This window comes from Corvus kubaryi, unplaced genomic scaffold (assembly GCF_017639235.1).
Source record: "Corvus kubaryi isolate FWS band 111438036 unplaced genomic scaffold, C.kubaryi_AGA036_p1.0 37395, whole genome shotgun sequence".
Classification (NCBI taxonomy): domain Eukaryota; kingdom Metazoa; phylum Chordata; class Aves; order Passeriformes; family Corvidae; genus Corvus; species Corvus kubaryi.
The window spans coordinates 524,920-539,104 of record NW_024581134.1 but is presented as its reverse complement, the minus strand read 5'-3'; the positions used below and the strand labels follow the sequence as shown (position 1 = coordinate 539,104).

The 14,185-nt window shown below is 44.6% G+C and overlaps 1 protein-coding gene across 6 annotated transcripts in view; it reads left to right on the top strand.

Annotated features, from left to right (window-relative positions):
* Positions 1–13,342, top strand: part of MAMLD1 (mastermind like domain containing 1) — a 252,768-nt gene extending 239,426 nt beyond the window's left edge. For all 6 annotated transcript variants that reach the window (XM_042040128.1, XM_042040130.1, XM_042040127.1 and 3 more), the window contains 3 exons: positions 9,322–9,468; positions 10,754–10,835; positions 11,130–13,342. In XM_042040128.1, the coding sequence (XP_041896062.1) occupies positions 9,322–9,468; positions 10,754–10,835; positions 11,130–12,145 (1,245 nt within the window). In that variant the 3' untranslated portion in view covers positions 12,146–13,342. The remainder of the gene's footprint in view (positions 1–9,321; positions 9,469–10,753; positions 10,836–11,129) is intronic.
* Positions 13,343–14,185: the final 843 nt, after the last annotated feature.

Sequence of the window (14,185 nt, the reverse complement as noted above, 5' to 3'; positions counted from 1 at the left end):
TTTTCTGGGAGGAACTTTAATTCCTTTTGGAGGCAAACAGACACAGGGAGCAATGAAGTTTCTTGCCCATAGTCACATGAAGAATCTCTGTATGACAGAACTGGAAACTGGACCTGGTCATGTGAGCCCAAGTCCATAGGAATGGCTTTGTCCTCTGACTCAGTAACGAAACAAGCTCACTGTTCAAGATCATCTTCTTTAGAGGCTTGGGAGTTCACCTGTCATGATCCCAGCTTCCACGTCTTCTTCTGACAAATTGCATGCTCACAGTCTCATGAGCTCACCCTCCGCTGTGTGTCCAAAGGGACACTTGCTTGTGTGGCTGAACTCCTCAGAGTCCTGAATGCACAGCACAGACCAGGGGTGTTTGCACACAGACCTCCAGCATGGGCATGTCTTCGTGACTAGGACTGCTGAGACACCCAGGTGAAAGCTCTCACATGGTTATTTGTGAGGCAGATGGCTGTGTACCGCAGAGCGTATCTCGGAATCCACCACATCCGCTCAGTAATGAATTTTCCAGGTGCCAAAAGATAGGCACCTTGTGTTGGAGATTAGAGTCAGGACCCTCAGTCTGCTGTTGCCAGCATCTGGAGGCAGAGATCGGGGGTGAGACTGACCCCCAGAGCTAATGCTGATTATTCTCAGTCACTCAGTTATTCACTGTTTCTTTTTGGTGGTTCTTTTGAAGATTCTCAATTTAATTTACCCTGCCTTTTTTGTTCTTTTGTTTTGTTTTGGTTTGTTTTTTTGGTTTGGTTTTTACTGTAATCCAGAACAGCAGTCTCTGCTTCAGAGAAGATGCTCCAGAATTTATGGCAAGTCATAGCTGATCTGAGTAGAAATTCCATGTTCTGTTTTCTTTGTTTTTAGATTGGAACGTTGTGTGATGTGCCTGAAAATCTTTCTTTGCCAGTCTGTTGGTTTCGATAAATGAACCCACATACACCTAGTGATGTTTTATTATCACTCACCCACCATAGGGTATTGTAGCAGCTGGTAATTTTTGTGCATTAACTGCATTTTTTTTTCTGCTTGATAGAAAACAGAGTTGCTCCAAGCATGTGCTAATGCTGAATGGGGGGATCCCAACTTCTGACCCATAGCTAATATCCTGCAAGTCACATGAAGCTACCGGGGATTCTTGAGCTGGAGTTCGAAATGCCTGTGTTATCAGCAAATAAACACCATTAATTGCTTCTAATATGACATGCAGTAGTTAAATGACAAGATCCTTATTAATATGTGTGTATATTAGCCTTTTCAGTGTGTATGAGGGGGAGTACGAAGTGGTAAAATTATTTAAAATTAGTAGGGAGTATTTACAGGAAGGCATAAAGAACTGTCAGATGAGGAAAGCAGCATTTTATGTTCTTGTCCCAGATGACCTTGCTCCAAGGACAAACCAGAGCTTGATGAAATGAAGCTGCAGATGGCTAGTCTCAACTCTGTAATAATGAAATGACACAAGAAAAAAATGAGACATCTACAGTTTGTAAATACAATCTGAATGGAAGGGGAGAAAAGGGATTTTTTAAGGGGAGATTGAGTTGACTTGGTTACAACAGTTCAGCTTCGGGTGTTTTAATAATAATTTCCATTTAAAAACATAATGGAATTGCTCCTTCTTCCCCATACTCAAGGTCACCTTAATACCTTCTTCTTTTTTAACATGTCAATATCTCGGTTTTAAAAATTTGCTCATGAGGACTACCTAGTCACAGCCTTCTTTGTATCCATTATTTTAGCATATTATTGATCACTCCACGTTGTTTTGTAAGTCATGGTGGTGATTTTTGACACCTGATTGGGCAGAAAAAACCCTTTTTAGGCGTTGGACTAGTTTAATCTGTTAGGAAAGAGTAAGGTTGTGAGAAGTTTAATACTGAAAAAGTGGTGTGATACTTTGTGCCAGAGCATGCTTTGTGCACTTACATGAGAAATCAGGAGTAAATATGTTGGGTTTTGCATGTGGGGAGGCTTTCATGCAAAGGGCTCTCAGAAGTTGTTAGGCAGCCAGCTACTATTGGAAGTGAACAAGACTTGGGCATCTGCCTCTGAGAATTGATCCTTTGCGTGAAAAGGAAAAAGAAATTAATGGAAACGTTAACGTAGAGAAAGCAGGGGATTTTCAAAATCTCAGCGATCCAGACCACCTCACTGGAGTTCAGAGAGCTTTTCAGAAATGGGCGGGTAGAGAACTGATTTATCCCATTAGCTTGCGATTTTCTGACTTTCACTTTGTTATTGTGAAATCTTCACCATTTCTTTTATCAGATCTCTTCTGCTCTCCCTAGTACATAAATTCACCAGCCGGTCATTGCATTTCCCTGTAGCAGCTTCTGCTGGGTGTTGAGCTAACTTGACTCCTTTGGAATCTCATTGACACCTCTGAGAGCATGACTTGACATAACACAAGGGTTGCTTGAGTCAAGCCACTTTATAGATACGAGATGTTGTAGTTTGTCATCACAGCTAGCACAACCTTGTAGAGACAGGCAGAAGGACTACCAGCCAAAGCTTGGTGAGAGAAATACAGTTTTAGATTACCTCATTCAATTTATGGCAAGCTGCCCTCCATGGGAACAAGAGCATGGTGTCAAGGGTTGGAGAATCACGGCAGCTGTACAGCCCAAATATAAATACTTTGTTCTGTGCAGAGAATTCAATTTTGGATCCTGACCATATGTTATACAGAGAGGTACAAAACACCCATCCCTGCATCTTCGGGTGTATACACAGAAAAACAGTAACAGACACAGTTTCTGTTAAAGAATGGTGGGGAAGGATGAGTCTGACCCCAGAGTGCTGCTCTCAGATGGAAGAAAAGTATGTGAACACTGCAGGCACCTAAGTGCCACTGCCATCAGGGGCCTGCCAGAGACTCCGTGGGTCTCCAGTCTTCCAGGAAAGTTTGCCATGCATTCGGGATGCTGGATCAAAGCTGTTCACCAGACTACCTTTACCATGGCCTGGGAGTTCATCTGGGCCAAAGGATCTGTTTTCAAGGGAGCTGCTCTTGCTGGAATCTTGATCACACCTCTTTACAAGCAGGGAGATTGTGTCTGTCTGTTACACACCAACTCTTCCATTCCTCAAGCTGTTGGCTGCTCCCAAAGCTGTTTCCCATGTTCCTTGTAACTACATTGGTGCTGCTAACAGCATCACAGCTTGATTTCCACATGCCTGCTAAAGGACGCATTTTCGTCTAAGAGAAAAATCACTATTGCAATAATTCACTCTGGATTTTCTGTCTTTCTGTTGCTCTGGTTGCTGTTGCTCTTTAACAAAATGTTTTGATGGATGAAACCAGTTCTGAAAATATTGGTAGAGTCTTTGCACAAAAGCTTTATTTAATTAGATTAATTTTTTTTTAAGAGGGGAAGTGGAGTCAGTTTCCATTGTACTAGAATTGTGGGTGCATTTTAAAAGCATTTTGGATACTTTGATGGGATTTTATTTTGTTTTGAACAGCGTGAAGTATAAGAACAGCTATAGGGAAATGAGTGTTTCATCTGCTTTGCTTGAAGGCAGGAAGAAGATCCTGATACAATTGCTAGCCAGGTGTGGTGATCTTGTTGCTGCTCCTATCAAGGAAGGAGGACTACCTTTCAAGGAAACTGTACATGCTCATGCTGTATTAAAAGAAAGAAAAACTTGAAAGGATTTTTTTTTAACAAAACCATATACCCACGGATCACTTACAGTCTTCAAACAAAGCCTTTTCCTGACTGACAGCCCCCAAGATAAGCTTAGAAACTTGAGTCTGGCAGTATTTCACATGCTTGTGTATCAAGTAAACGGGTGAAAGATGGGTAAAAAAAACCCAGATCCACTGAACTGCACAGTTTGTTTTATCAATGTTCATACATTGTGCTAAAGCAAACACGCAAACAAACAGAAAGCTTTGGAGCATTTCTGAAATGAAAGGCTGTTTTATCCTGAGGAACATCACTGAATTGTGAGCAGAATAGGGGAGGAAAAAAGGCAGAAGACTTCCAAAGAGCAGATGGGGAGTTTTGTCAAAGGCAAGAAGCAGAGGCAAAAAGCACAGGTAACCTCTGACTTCTGTGTGAAGCAAATGACAGTGGCATCTCACAGACATCACACTCTTGAGTGGGCTGACACAATCCTTCTGACAAACCTGACCGTGGATTTTGTTTGCTTTATTTGTTTGCATTGGTCACCATCTTCGTATCTAAGACCACTGACAGCTGTGGAGGCCATGAGCCTTCTTTGTAAAGGTGGCATCAAGGTTTCCTGTGGGGATGCACAAAATCACTACACACCAGGAGTCTGTGTGTGGCTTCTCTGTAATTCTAAATCATGAAACTCTTCAAACCATGAAGTTGGGTGAGGCAGCTTTAATGCTATTGGTGTTTTAATTGCTTAGTGTGTGGTATTTTAGTGTGGTTGTGCCCAGAAGTCTCAGTCCTGGGCTTCAGAGCTAAGTGCTGCCCAAGCTTGGAGTCCCCACCAAGGAGATGCAGCGCAGCTCCTGGATGGGAGAGGATGCATCAGGAGGTAGGAAAACACAGGGGCATTAGTTTGAAACTAGTATTTGCATTTTCTCATCAGAGTACAGAGCTCCCTGTATGTAAAAGATGTTCTTAAAATACAGAACAAAACTTGGTTTGTGAAACTTCACCCCACCCCTGGGGAATAGCTGTCCCTGCCACGAGCATGGATCACCCACGAGTCCCCAGTGCAGGAGCTGGGGCCTTGGAGCAGGTCAGGAGTGGCTCTTCTCAAGTCCTGTAGTTTTCTGGTTGTTTCTTGTGTTTCTTATTTACTATGTGATATCATGGTAAATACTTCAAACTAAGTTACCTTTGGTTGCCAAAAAAACCCCAGACCTGGTGGAAAAAGCAGTTTGTCCCACTCTCAGAGCAAACATCCACCCTGGGTGCCCCATTTCCTTTGGCCTTCTGTTTTTATGCTGCAGCTCATCTCAACAGCCTTTCTGGTTTAAGCTCTGAAATCACTGGATTCAGCTGGATGCCCCATTGGAAGTGGAGGGAATATTTCTCGAATCAGCAGCATCCTTTGAAATTGAATAAACTTTTAAAATTCAGGTACTAGAAGTATTTTTAATTAGCCACTTTTCTGTTCCTCCACTACTGTTAATGCTTTCGGTTAGGAAGTGCAGCTCTTCCCCGACTCTGTAAATATCTGCTGAAATTTGCAGTGCTGCCTGCCTCTCTCTCAGTAACCTTGCTGTGACCTGGTTATCTGTTCAAACCACAAAGAATTCCGTCTCTAATTAGTCCATCTGTTAACTATTGAAATTCATGACTTAGTTTTATTGTCTGAGCCTTTAACATAATGCTGAATGGTCTCACCTGGCAGCTTATTTCTTATAAAGCAAATGTGCCTTTTTGAGAGCCATTTTGGTGCAGATAACTGTCTTTTCAGCATTGGACAAATGAGTCTGTCTAGCAGCCTGCAGTCCCCTTCCTGCCCTCACTGAAATAAATTGTACATCTCCAATAGCTCTGGGCTTAAGTCAATACAATTTAACATGTACGATTTCTTTGTTATATTCTTTGGAGTTACACTGTAAAAACAGATGGGAAGGTTTAATAATGATAAATGAGTTTAGTGTTTTCACGTAGTCCTAAAAAACAATGAATGCTCTTTATTAAAGATTAGAGGCTTTTTTACATACTTGCCAAAGAGTGATTACAGCTCTAGTTCAGATCCTCAGAAAGTCTTGCTTTTAAATTCTTTTTGGACTGTTTGTTAATGAGGATTCAGAGGAATTGGGGGCCATAAGTTTCCTCATTCTTGCTTAAGTGAAGCCACAAAGTGATTACTGGATATATAACTAAGTACTGAGGACTGAAGTTTATCAGCCATGTTCACAAAGAACAATTCGTCTCCACGCTTATTTGCTGCAGTGCATCTTATATGTAGTCAGACGATGGGTCTCGAGCTCATCAGTGGATTTTTGGAAGGATGTGGATTCATAAATGTACATGGTAGGACTCACTGGGACTATTTGCACACTTTCCATTAAGCAGTTGCCTGGATGGTTGTTGGACCAGACCTACACTCGCTGCAGCTGGGTGCAGTGACCTGTGGATTTGCCCATCATACACCAGTCAGCAGCTGTGGGGCACTGGTTTCACTGGGCTGTGCAATGGCCTTTACAGCTGCAGTCAGTGGCTGAACAGTGACACAAGCACTACACATCCCTGCAAGCCTGGAGCCTGATTCTTTTCTCCCTGCTCTCGAAACTAGTGCATGAGATACTAAGTCAGAATGGTGTAGTTATCCCCAAGGCCTTTCTGAGTAGAAATTGCCCCACTGGGAAGCCCAGGAGCTCTGGACCTGCTGCGTGACACTTCGCCTGGCAACAGGCACACATGTTCTCAAACACACTCTCCAGTTCCAGGTTGTGTGGTGTGCCGTTTAGTTAGGGATTCTGCCCATTTTAATATGAGTTTGGGGAGGGAAAAATGGAAAAAACCCCTGATACCTACATGCAAGTGCCTTTTATTTTATTTTATTTTTTTTTTAAGTCAAAGAGTCAGACCCTCCCATAGCCCTTGCACCCTCCAGTGTAACTGTGCAGCTCAGCCACATGGCCCCTTGGGTGGGAACACCCGCTTCCAACATTTCCAGATTTGGCATCAGAATCCTCCTCTCTTTGCTGTCTTCCTGGATTTATAATTTATAAATCCAAACTACTAAGGTTATGGCTGCTTTGGCTTGGTTTTACTAGGGGAAGGAAAGTGATTTTTCTTGGGAAGTGATGAAAAGGAAAAATGTTTAAAGTTCATTAACCTTTGGTACAGATTGCAGTGTCCTTTAGACTACACCAGAGCTATTCTTAGTCATGACGTGCAAGTGGTTATTTTTTATTGTACAGGAATACAGTAGTTCCCACTAGTGGTGAAAAGAGAGAACTTTTTCCTTTCCTTTCTGTTTTTCTTTTTGTCTTAACCTAAATGTGAACTAGTAGAAGTCAGGATTTCAAATTCACTCCTTTGCTTCTCATCTATGCTATTTTGTCCTAATTTCCCCAAAAGCAAACTGCATATCTCTAGATTGTTTCTTTACTGGCTAATTAAGTGTTATACAACTTTGCTCTGAAAAACTCAGCAACCCATTCTGTGTATTTGCAAATGAACTTTGCTGATTGTCATTATTGCTATAGGGTGCCTGCAGAAAATCCCATATAATTAAGCATTTGTACCACCACAGCACAAGAGCCGCAATTAGTAATGTGATTTACACTTCTTTACCATTAATAATATGGAAAAATCAACATTATTTTCTTGATGATGTTTAGGAGAAATTAGAATGAGGTGGACATGATTAGGAAAAGAGACTTTAATGTTATGACTTGTTAATGCAATAGCCCAGAGCAAGACATCAGAATGATTGTCCTTGCACTAAACTCCTTTGCTTCAGTAAGCACAGACCCTCTGCACGCCACAAGACAAGTTTGGAGGAAATTGGATAGATGGCAGGGATTTTGGTGGTATGAACATTTCAGCGTCTTTCATGTGCAGAGTACACAAACTGAATCTCTCCACTTTCAAATATTCCCCCAGAGGCAATCTGCATTATTCAAAGCTTAACTGTGGCTGCAGAATCCTGTCTGACATGAAAGCAGAGTGCCAGCTTTACATGAACTTTCATATTTACATCTGTAGTAAATCATATTTACTTTTTCCTCCCCTCCTCTTTTTCTGTGGGAGAGAGGGAGTAAAATGGGTAGGAGGGAATGGGGAGGAGGAGAGATGTCCAGCAGAATTGTAAGCAAAGCACCAGTAATAAAATCTAGTCTTATGAGACTGCCCATGAATAGGAATGATAATGAGAGCAGTGATGAGCTGCAGGTTTGTGTCTTTTAGTAAATTATCTAGCAGGCATTTACATTTCATCAATTGTGCTTTTGCATAATAGACCAAAGTGCTACAACAAAAGGAGGCACCATAAAAATGAGTAATTTCAGTGACCTTCTTGGTAATCCCTCTTAGAAAGAATGTCTTGGAAGGAGTTGGGTGATTCCTCATGGTGAAGCCTCTGTGGAAAGGTGCCCCAGGCTCGAGGAGCTTTCCTGGTGACAAATGCCTTCCCAGGCTTTCTTCTGGCCACTCTGAAACATGGCTCGTATCCTGTTTTCTCCATCTGAGCATGCTTCTAATTGTCAGATGTCAAAAGGCAACAACCATTTTCTGCTTGCTTATCTCCTGATAACATTGATTCTCAAACAAAGGATGTGGGCTTCCATTCTGAAAACAAAGGAAGCATGGCCCAGCAAGGATGCTGGATATAATATACATACTTCTCCCTGCCAATAATAACAAAACATCATAAATAATGTAGAAGCTGGATGTGAAAATGGAGGACGGGGAATACGCTGGTGCTGCTGTTCCTGGGTACAGCACTCACAGGATCTTGTCTTCAGCGAGGCCTTGACTTCTTCCCTCATTTTTCTCTTGTATTTCCCTGAATACCTGCCAGCTCCTAAGATGTTTAGAATTCAGGATTTTTAAAATTCTTTTTCCATTTTGGGTTGTGTCTTCACTGTGCTCTGGTGAATTATATTTTTCTCTCCTCTCCACCATACTCTTTCTTTGGAGGCAAGACCTCAGCTGTCAAAGTCAATTTGGATCTTTCACTGAGGACTTAGAGCAAGGCTGGTTTGTGCCAGGCAGGAGCAGGTCCCACTGCATTTATTACTGATTTGTGCCGAGGCATGACCTGGCCCTACATTTTTGCATGTTCTTCTCTCCTTTTACAATGACCTCTTCTTGTTCATCCAATCATGAGACCCACAAGAACCACTTCAATCGCAGGCCCACATCTTCCTTATCTCTCTGGGTCCCTGGTCTGATGGCACCTTTTCCACTCTTCTGCCTTTAGTTTGCTCTTTTCCTGTAGGTTTTTCCTTTACATTCACATGCCAAATCCTACCCTGATGCAACTTTCCTTCTGTCCTTCAGTGTAACAGTTGGAGAAGTTGTGAGAACTGTGATGCTTTACTCACATCCCTTCTGCCAGCCAGGCAGCCCTGTGACTGCAGCAGTGGTTGTGAATTGGTCCCTGTGGCCTTGGGCTACTCACGAGGAATTTTGGATTAACTTTTTGCTTCTCTCACTTCTTCTTGTGCTGATCCTTAGAAATCAGAGCAGTCCCCCGCCTCTCACTGTCCTCACTGTAACACACAGGGCTGTGTGAGTCCATGAGGTGTTTTGGCCTTGGGACAGCTGAAGACCGAAGAGAGGGCATCAGCAGAGAGGATAAGGACTTCTGTTGTTACCTCCCTGATGAGATTAATTTTATTTTTTTCATCTTTCTTGGCAGGATCAAAATCCTGGAATTGTTGCCAGACTTCAGGAGCCGGGCTCCATCCCAAGCGGCGGCTCTGTGCCGGCACCAGCCACGGTCAACGGGTACACGATGAGGAACCATTTACTGAAGCAGCAGATAATGAAACGGCAGCTGATGCAGGTACGATGCTGAATGCCTCTGTGGGTTGCTGTGCTGTCCACCTCACTGGGAAGGACAGGACTAACTGGAATGAGGAAATCATCAGTCAGCAAACACTAAGGAGTGACCCTGGAATTGCTGGGCTGAGTCACACTAAGGCTGTGATGAGTCTAGGATGAGGCCAAGAGAGGCCAAGGCCAAGTGCTGCTCTGCCAGAGTTGAGTGCACGTTTGCCCCCTCATATGCAAGGGAAGGATTTGGTCACCTCCACATCCCTGATGTCATTTTGGTCAGCCACAGAGCTGGGAGGGAAGATGCAGAGAAGGGAGCCTTGTAAAGTGAGTCAGCCCCAGAGAGATGTTCTCCATGCTTGCCTTTCTCTCTGGTTCCCTGGGGATTTAGCAGAGCAGATGTTAGACTCCAGTTTGTCCAGGACTTGACTGGTCTCTCTAGCAACAGAAGCCCCTGTAGGAGGTTTGCTAGGCTGTGTGAGGAAGCTGGGGTGGGGAAATCCCACTGATTAATTGGGTAAGGCAGCTCTGACCATGTGTCTCTGACTTTCTGAATGTGCTGCTGGATTTGGGTCAAGGAGGCTCATTTCTGTGGATGGGAAATGAGATGAGAAGTAGCTCAGTGAAACCCTCAATGAAGTCCTGTGCTGCCCCTTGATCAAACTTTTACAAACCCAACTCTGCTTCCCTGCCATCATTTGGCTTCAACTTTTTCTGGGATACTCTAACACAGGGGGAGCCACCCCTCCACTACCCCCAGAGGGCTCCCCAGGTCATAGCTGCTGCCCGCAGCAGGGATCTGAGTGCAGTGGTGGGTTCTGGGGCTAAATGGGGGGAGACTCAAATCAGGTCACCTGGAGTAGCCTGGCAATGCCTTGCTCAGGGAGCACCTGCTGTGGATCCCTGGCTCCCTGTGTTCTGGTTAAAAGTGGCAACCAGCACACAAGGGGGTGGTGCACATGGGCAGAGCCTCCAACTGCAGCACACTTCACTCAGAAGCTGGTGAACACAGGAGTCTCCATGTTTGTCCAGCTTCCTTTTGGCTGCCTGCACAGCATCTGCTGAAGGTTGCACTCCCCAGTGCTGGGCTGGCATCAGGACACGTTTGCAGGAAGGGGAATGTGAACAATTAAGATTCAGTCTGAAATTAAATGTCTGGGCTGAGTCTCATCAGAGGAGGGGGGTAGAGGGTGTATGGGAGAGGTTGTTAATGATAGTGGCTACACTTCAAGTGTCTGCTGCTCTTTTGCTTGTCAAGAGACTGCAACTTGACTATTACTCCCCTTGTTTTCCAGGAAAAGCAGAGACAAAACATGCTGGGAGTAACATCTGAACAGAGGAGCTTGTTTGCGGCTCAGCAGATAAACCAGTTTCAAGGTAAGGAAGGAAATGCCATGCCATAAAAATCCTTGAGGTGCCAGGGCCTGGTGTCTGGTTAAATAGAGACATTTAATGATTCTCTGCCCTCAGTTAAAAGCATTTAGCATTTTATCACATATCGTGAGATTCCCCTGTTCTCTTTTCCCTGGCTCCAGTATAACTCTGTTACAAAGAACACCAAGGAGAAGGCCCCTTGACATGAAAGAAAGACAGAGCAGCAGTTTCTAAAGGCTCTGCCATGTTTCCAGACTGAATCTGTGCTCACCAGCTAATGCATCTCTTTGTCCACAGCCGTGCAGCAGCCCATTCCTGCTGACTGTAACCAGGTGATCCCAGCTCCTCCGCCCAACCACCGCATGCTGCCGTCAAACCCAGCCATGCTCCAAAGCACCTTGGGCTCTGGCATGGCCCCAGCCACCGCCAGCCAGAGCAGTGGGACGATGGTGATGATTCCACACAACCCTGGCAAGCAGCAGGGGATTTTTCCACCTAATTCTGACTTTAACATCCCGCTGCGGCCAAGCCAGAACTCACTGGGCATGAACTCGGGATGCCAAACTGTTCACAGCCACTCCACTGTGAGGCCGGGAATGCCGATGGGAGGCTTCAGCTCTGGCTCCTTAGCAAATCACTCTGCAACACAGCAACACTTGAGGCAGCCGAGCATGCCAAGAATCCCCAATGTCTACCCCAACTCATCTGCCCAGATGTGGACGCCGACTACTGTGCCAAGAATGCCAAATCAAAGCCAAATGGATACCAGCATGCAGCAGTTTTCCGGGAGCACGGTGTTCTCCAAGCAGAGTGTGAGACCGAGCACACCGGGTCAGGCGTTCTCGCAGCAGGCTGTGGTGCCGCCGAATCAGATCGCTCCCGGCGTCCAGGTCAGGCAGATGCAGAAACTGAGCATGGGACAGTCTGGCCAGGGCTTGAGCTCAATGAGTAATCAGAACTTGAGACACAATTTAACCAGGGCACCGTTGCCAGCTATGAATGTTATGAAATCGGTGCCCCAAGGAGTGTCCAGTTTTAACCACCTCAATCCTGCCCCGGGCCTCGGCCCGCCAAGCTACCCTTCCACTGGCCAGCCCGACGCCTTCAGCAGGATGAGCGCCGCCGCCGAGCTGCCCCAGTATGACTTTGTGTCCCAGCACAGCAATTCCATCATGCCTGCCAACTGCAGCGACACTGACTTCCTTGACTCCCTCATGAAGAACAGCAGCAGCAACGACGAAGAGTGGTTGAACAATCTGACAATGATAGATGACATTTTGGGACAGCACGCTCAAAGCTCTGGACACGTTTAGCTCAGAGAGAAGCAGCCTCATTGTAAATAACACACGTATGGCTTTGAACAGAACAGACAACCCGTGAAAGCCGCTGCCTCGTTTAATACAGAGGGAATAGACTCAGCCAATTCTTTGCCTGCATCAAAGTTTCATATTGGCAGTTTTTCAGATGACTGTATATATTTGAATATTTTGTAAATTATGTTTTCCTAAACCTTAAATGTAGAAGTATTTATACTTCTTTGCTGGACTCTTTGTAAATAAATCTATAGCATAACTTTTGGTTTTATTATAGGGATTTCATTATACCTTGTTATAAATATGCAAATAATATTGTTAGTTTCAGTAATACTGTGTATTACAGCATAAAATACTTATGTTTTTGACATAACTTAACACATGATCTAGGGGTGTCATTGCGACCAGACTAAGCAGAAATCAAACGTGGCATCTGTTCTCCCATATCAAGAGGAAAGATTGAAAAGTTGCATTAAAAAAAAAAAAAAAAATCCCTAAGAGGAGCTGCTGATTCCCTTGTCGCTCAGTCTTGCAGACCAAACGTGGTATGTAGGTCCCATCCAGGCCCCCAGTGCATTCAGGGATCTGCTTGCAGAGATCCATTTGCCAGATCCCAGGCGTGTTCTCAGCTTGATACACTCCAGGAGGTCGCTGTGACACTGACAAGGCGCCGGCGCTGTCCTGCAGGGAGTGTGTGCTCGTGACCTTCCAGCTGCTGACGGGTGTGTGCCTGGGGGTCACAGGCTCGGCATGGCATGGCATGGTCCATGGTGGCCACACTGGACAGGAGGTGCTGGGCAGGCACTGCCCAGCTCCAGCCACTGAACCCTTCAGCAAAAAGGTAGCTCTGGTTTGTGCACCTCTGCCATGTATATTTGTAGTGTACAGGTGATTTGTTCCTGGTTTTAAGGCTTTTCATAATTTCTGTTTTAATGTAAGACTTTTTTCAGGGGAAAAGTCTATAAACATTAATAGTTAATTTTTGATGTTTTTCTGTCAGCTACTATTGTCCTCTGTATATTTAAGAGTCTGTTTATAAAAGATTCACTGTACTGTAAACTTCTTAAAATGTTCATACTTTGTGTAATCATATTTTAATAGTCACGTCATACTTCGCAATACATTTGTAATATAACGTCAGCTTCAAGCACAGAATGTTTTTTCTTCATACCATAATAAACTGCCAGGGGAAAATTGCGTATCTTTATGTGCTCATTTTTCAGCTACAGTGTTTCCTACCTGCAGATATTTGAATTAATTTGATTTGTCCAGGATGCTACAACGTCAATCTAATAACATGTACAAATGCGTGTGTGTTGTTGGTAGAAGCAGAGGGCCGAACAGAGGGTTTAAGCAGGCTTTAATTTTATTTTAAGGTGGGATTGCTGAGGCCCTCTGTCCTTTTTGAGTGTAATTATAGGTGAATGTGAAATTAATCTCTGTAGGGCTTTTTTTTACATAGCACCATGTTTCTTTAAGTGACAGTTCTTGTGTGTAAATGCCAAGCGTGAGGCAGTGAGGAGGGGACCTTGCTCATTCTGCGACGCCTGCAAGGGCAGTGGTGGGTACAGAATGTCACTCCTTCAACACAGAAATTGTCTTATGAGAGAGCTTGTGCCTGTCCTGGGGGAGGCCAGGCTGAGAGGAGGGGTAGGAAAGAACAGGAAAATTTTAGCAATGTTAAATAAATGCACAAATAGAATCTGGAGCTAAAATTGCCTCCATTTAACCGAGCCAGACACCGCCCCAGCTTCCTGGTGAAGATGTGTTATTGTTGCCCTTTGTCCCAGGCACACTGTGAGCACTGAGAGCCTGAGGAAATCTCCTGGGGGATTCCTTGCTGGAGGGAGGGGTTTGGCGAGGATGTTCCTGTCCTGGAGCGGGTCCTTCTAGGAGCCTGTTCTCCAGAGCCAAACGGCAGAAAACAGCTCCTAAAGTCAAAAGTGAGAGGGGACAGTCAGTGTTTAAAGCAGCCAGGCACATGCTCTGCTGCTGGTGCACAGGTGGGCAGGAGACCTCCCCAGGTACAGCCACCCCAGG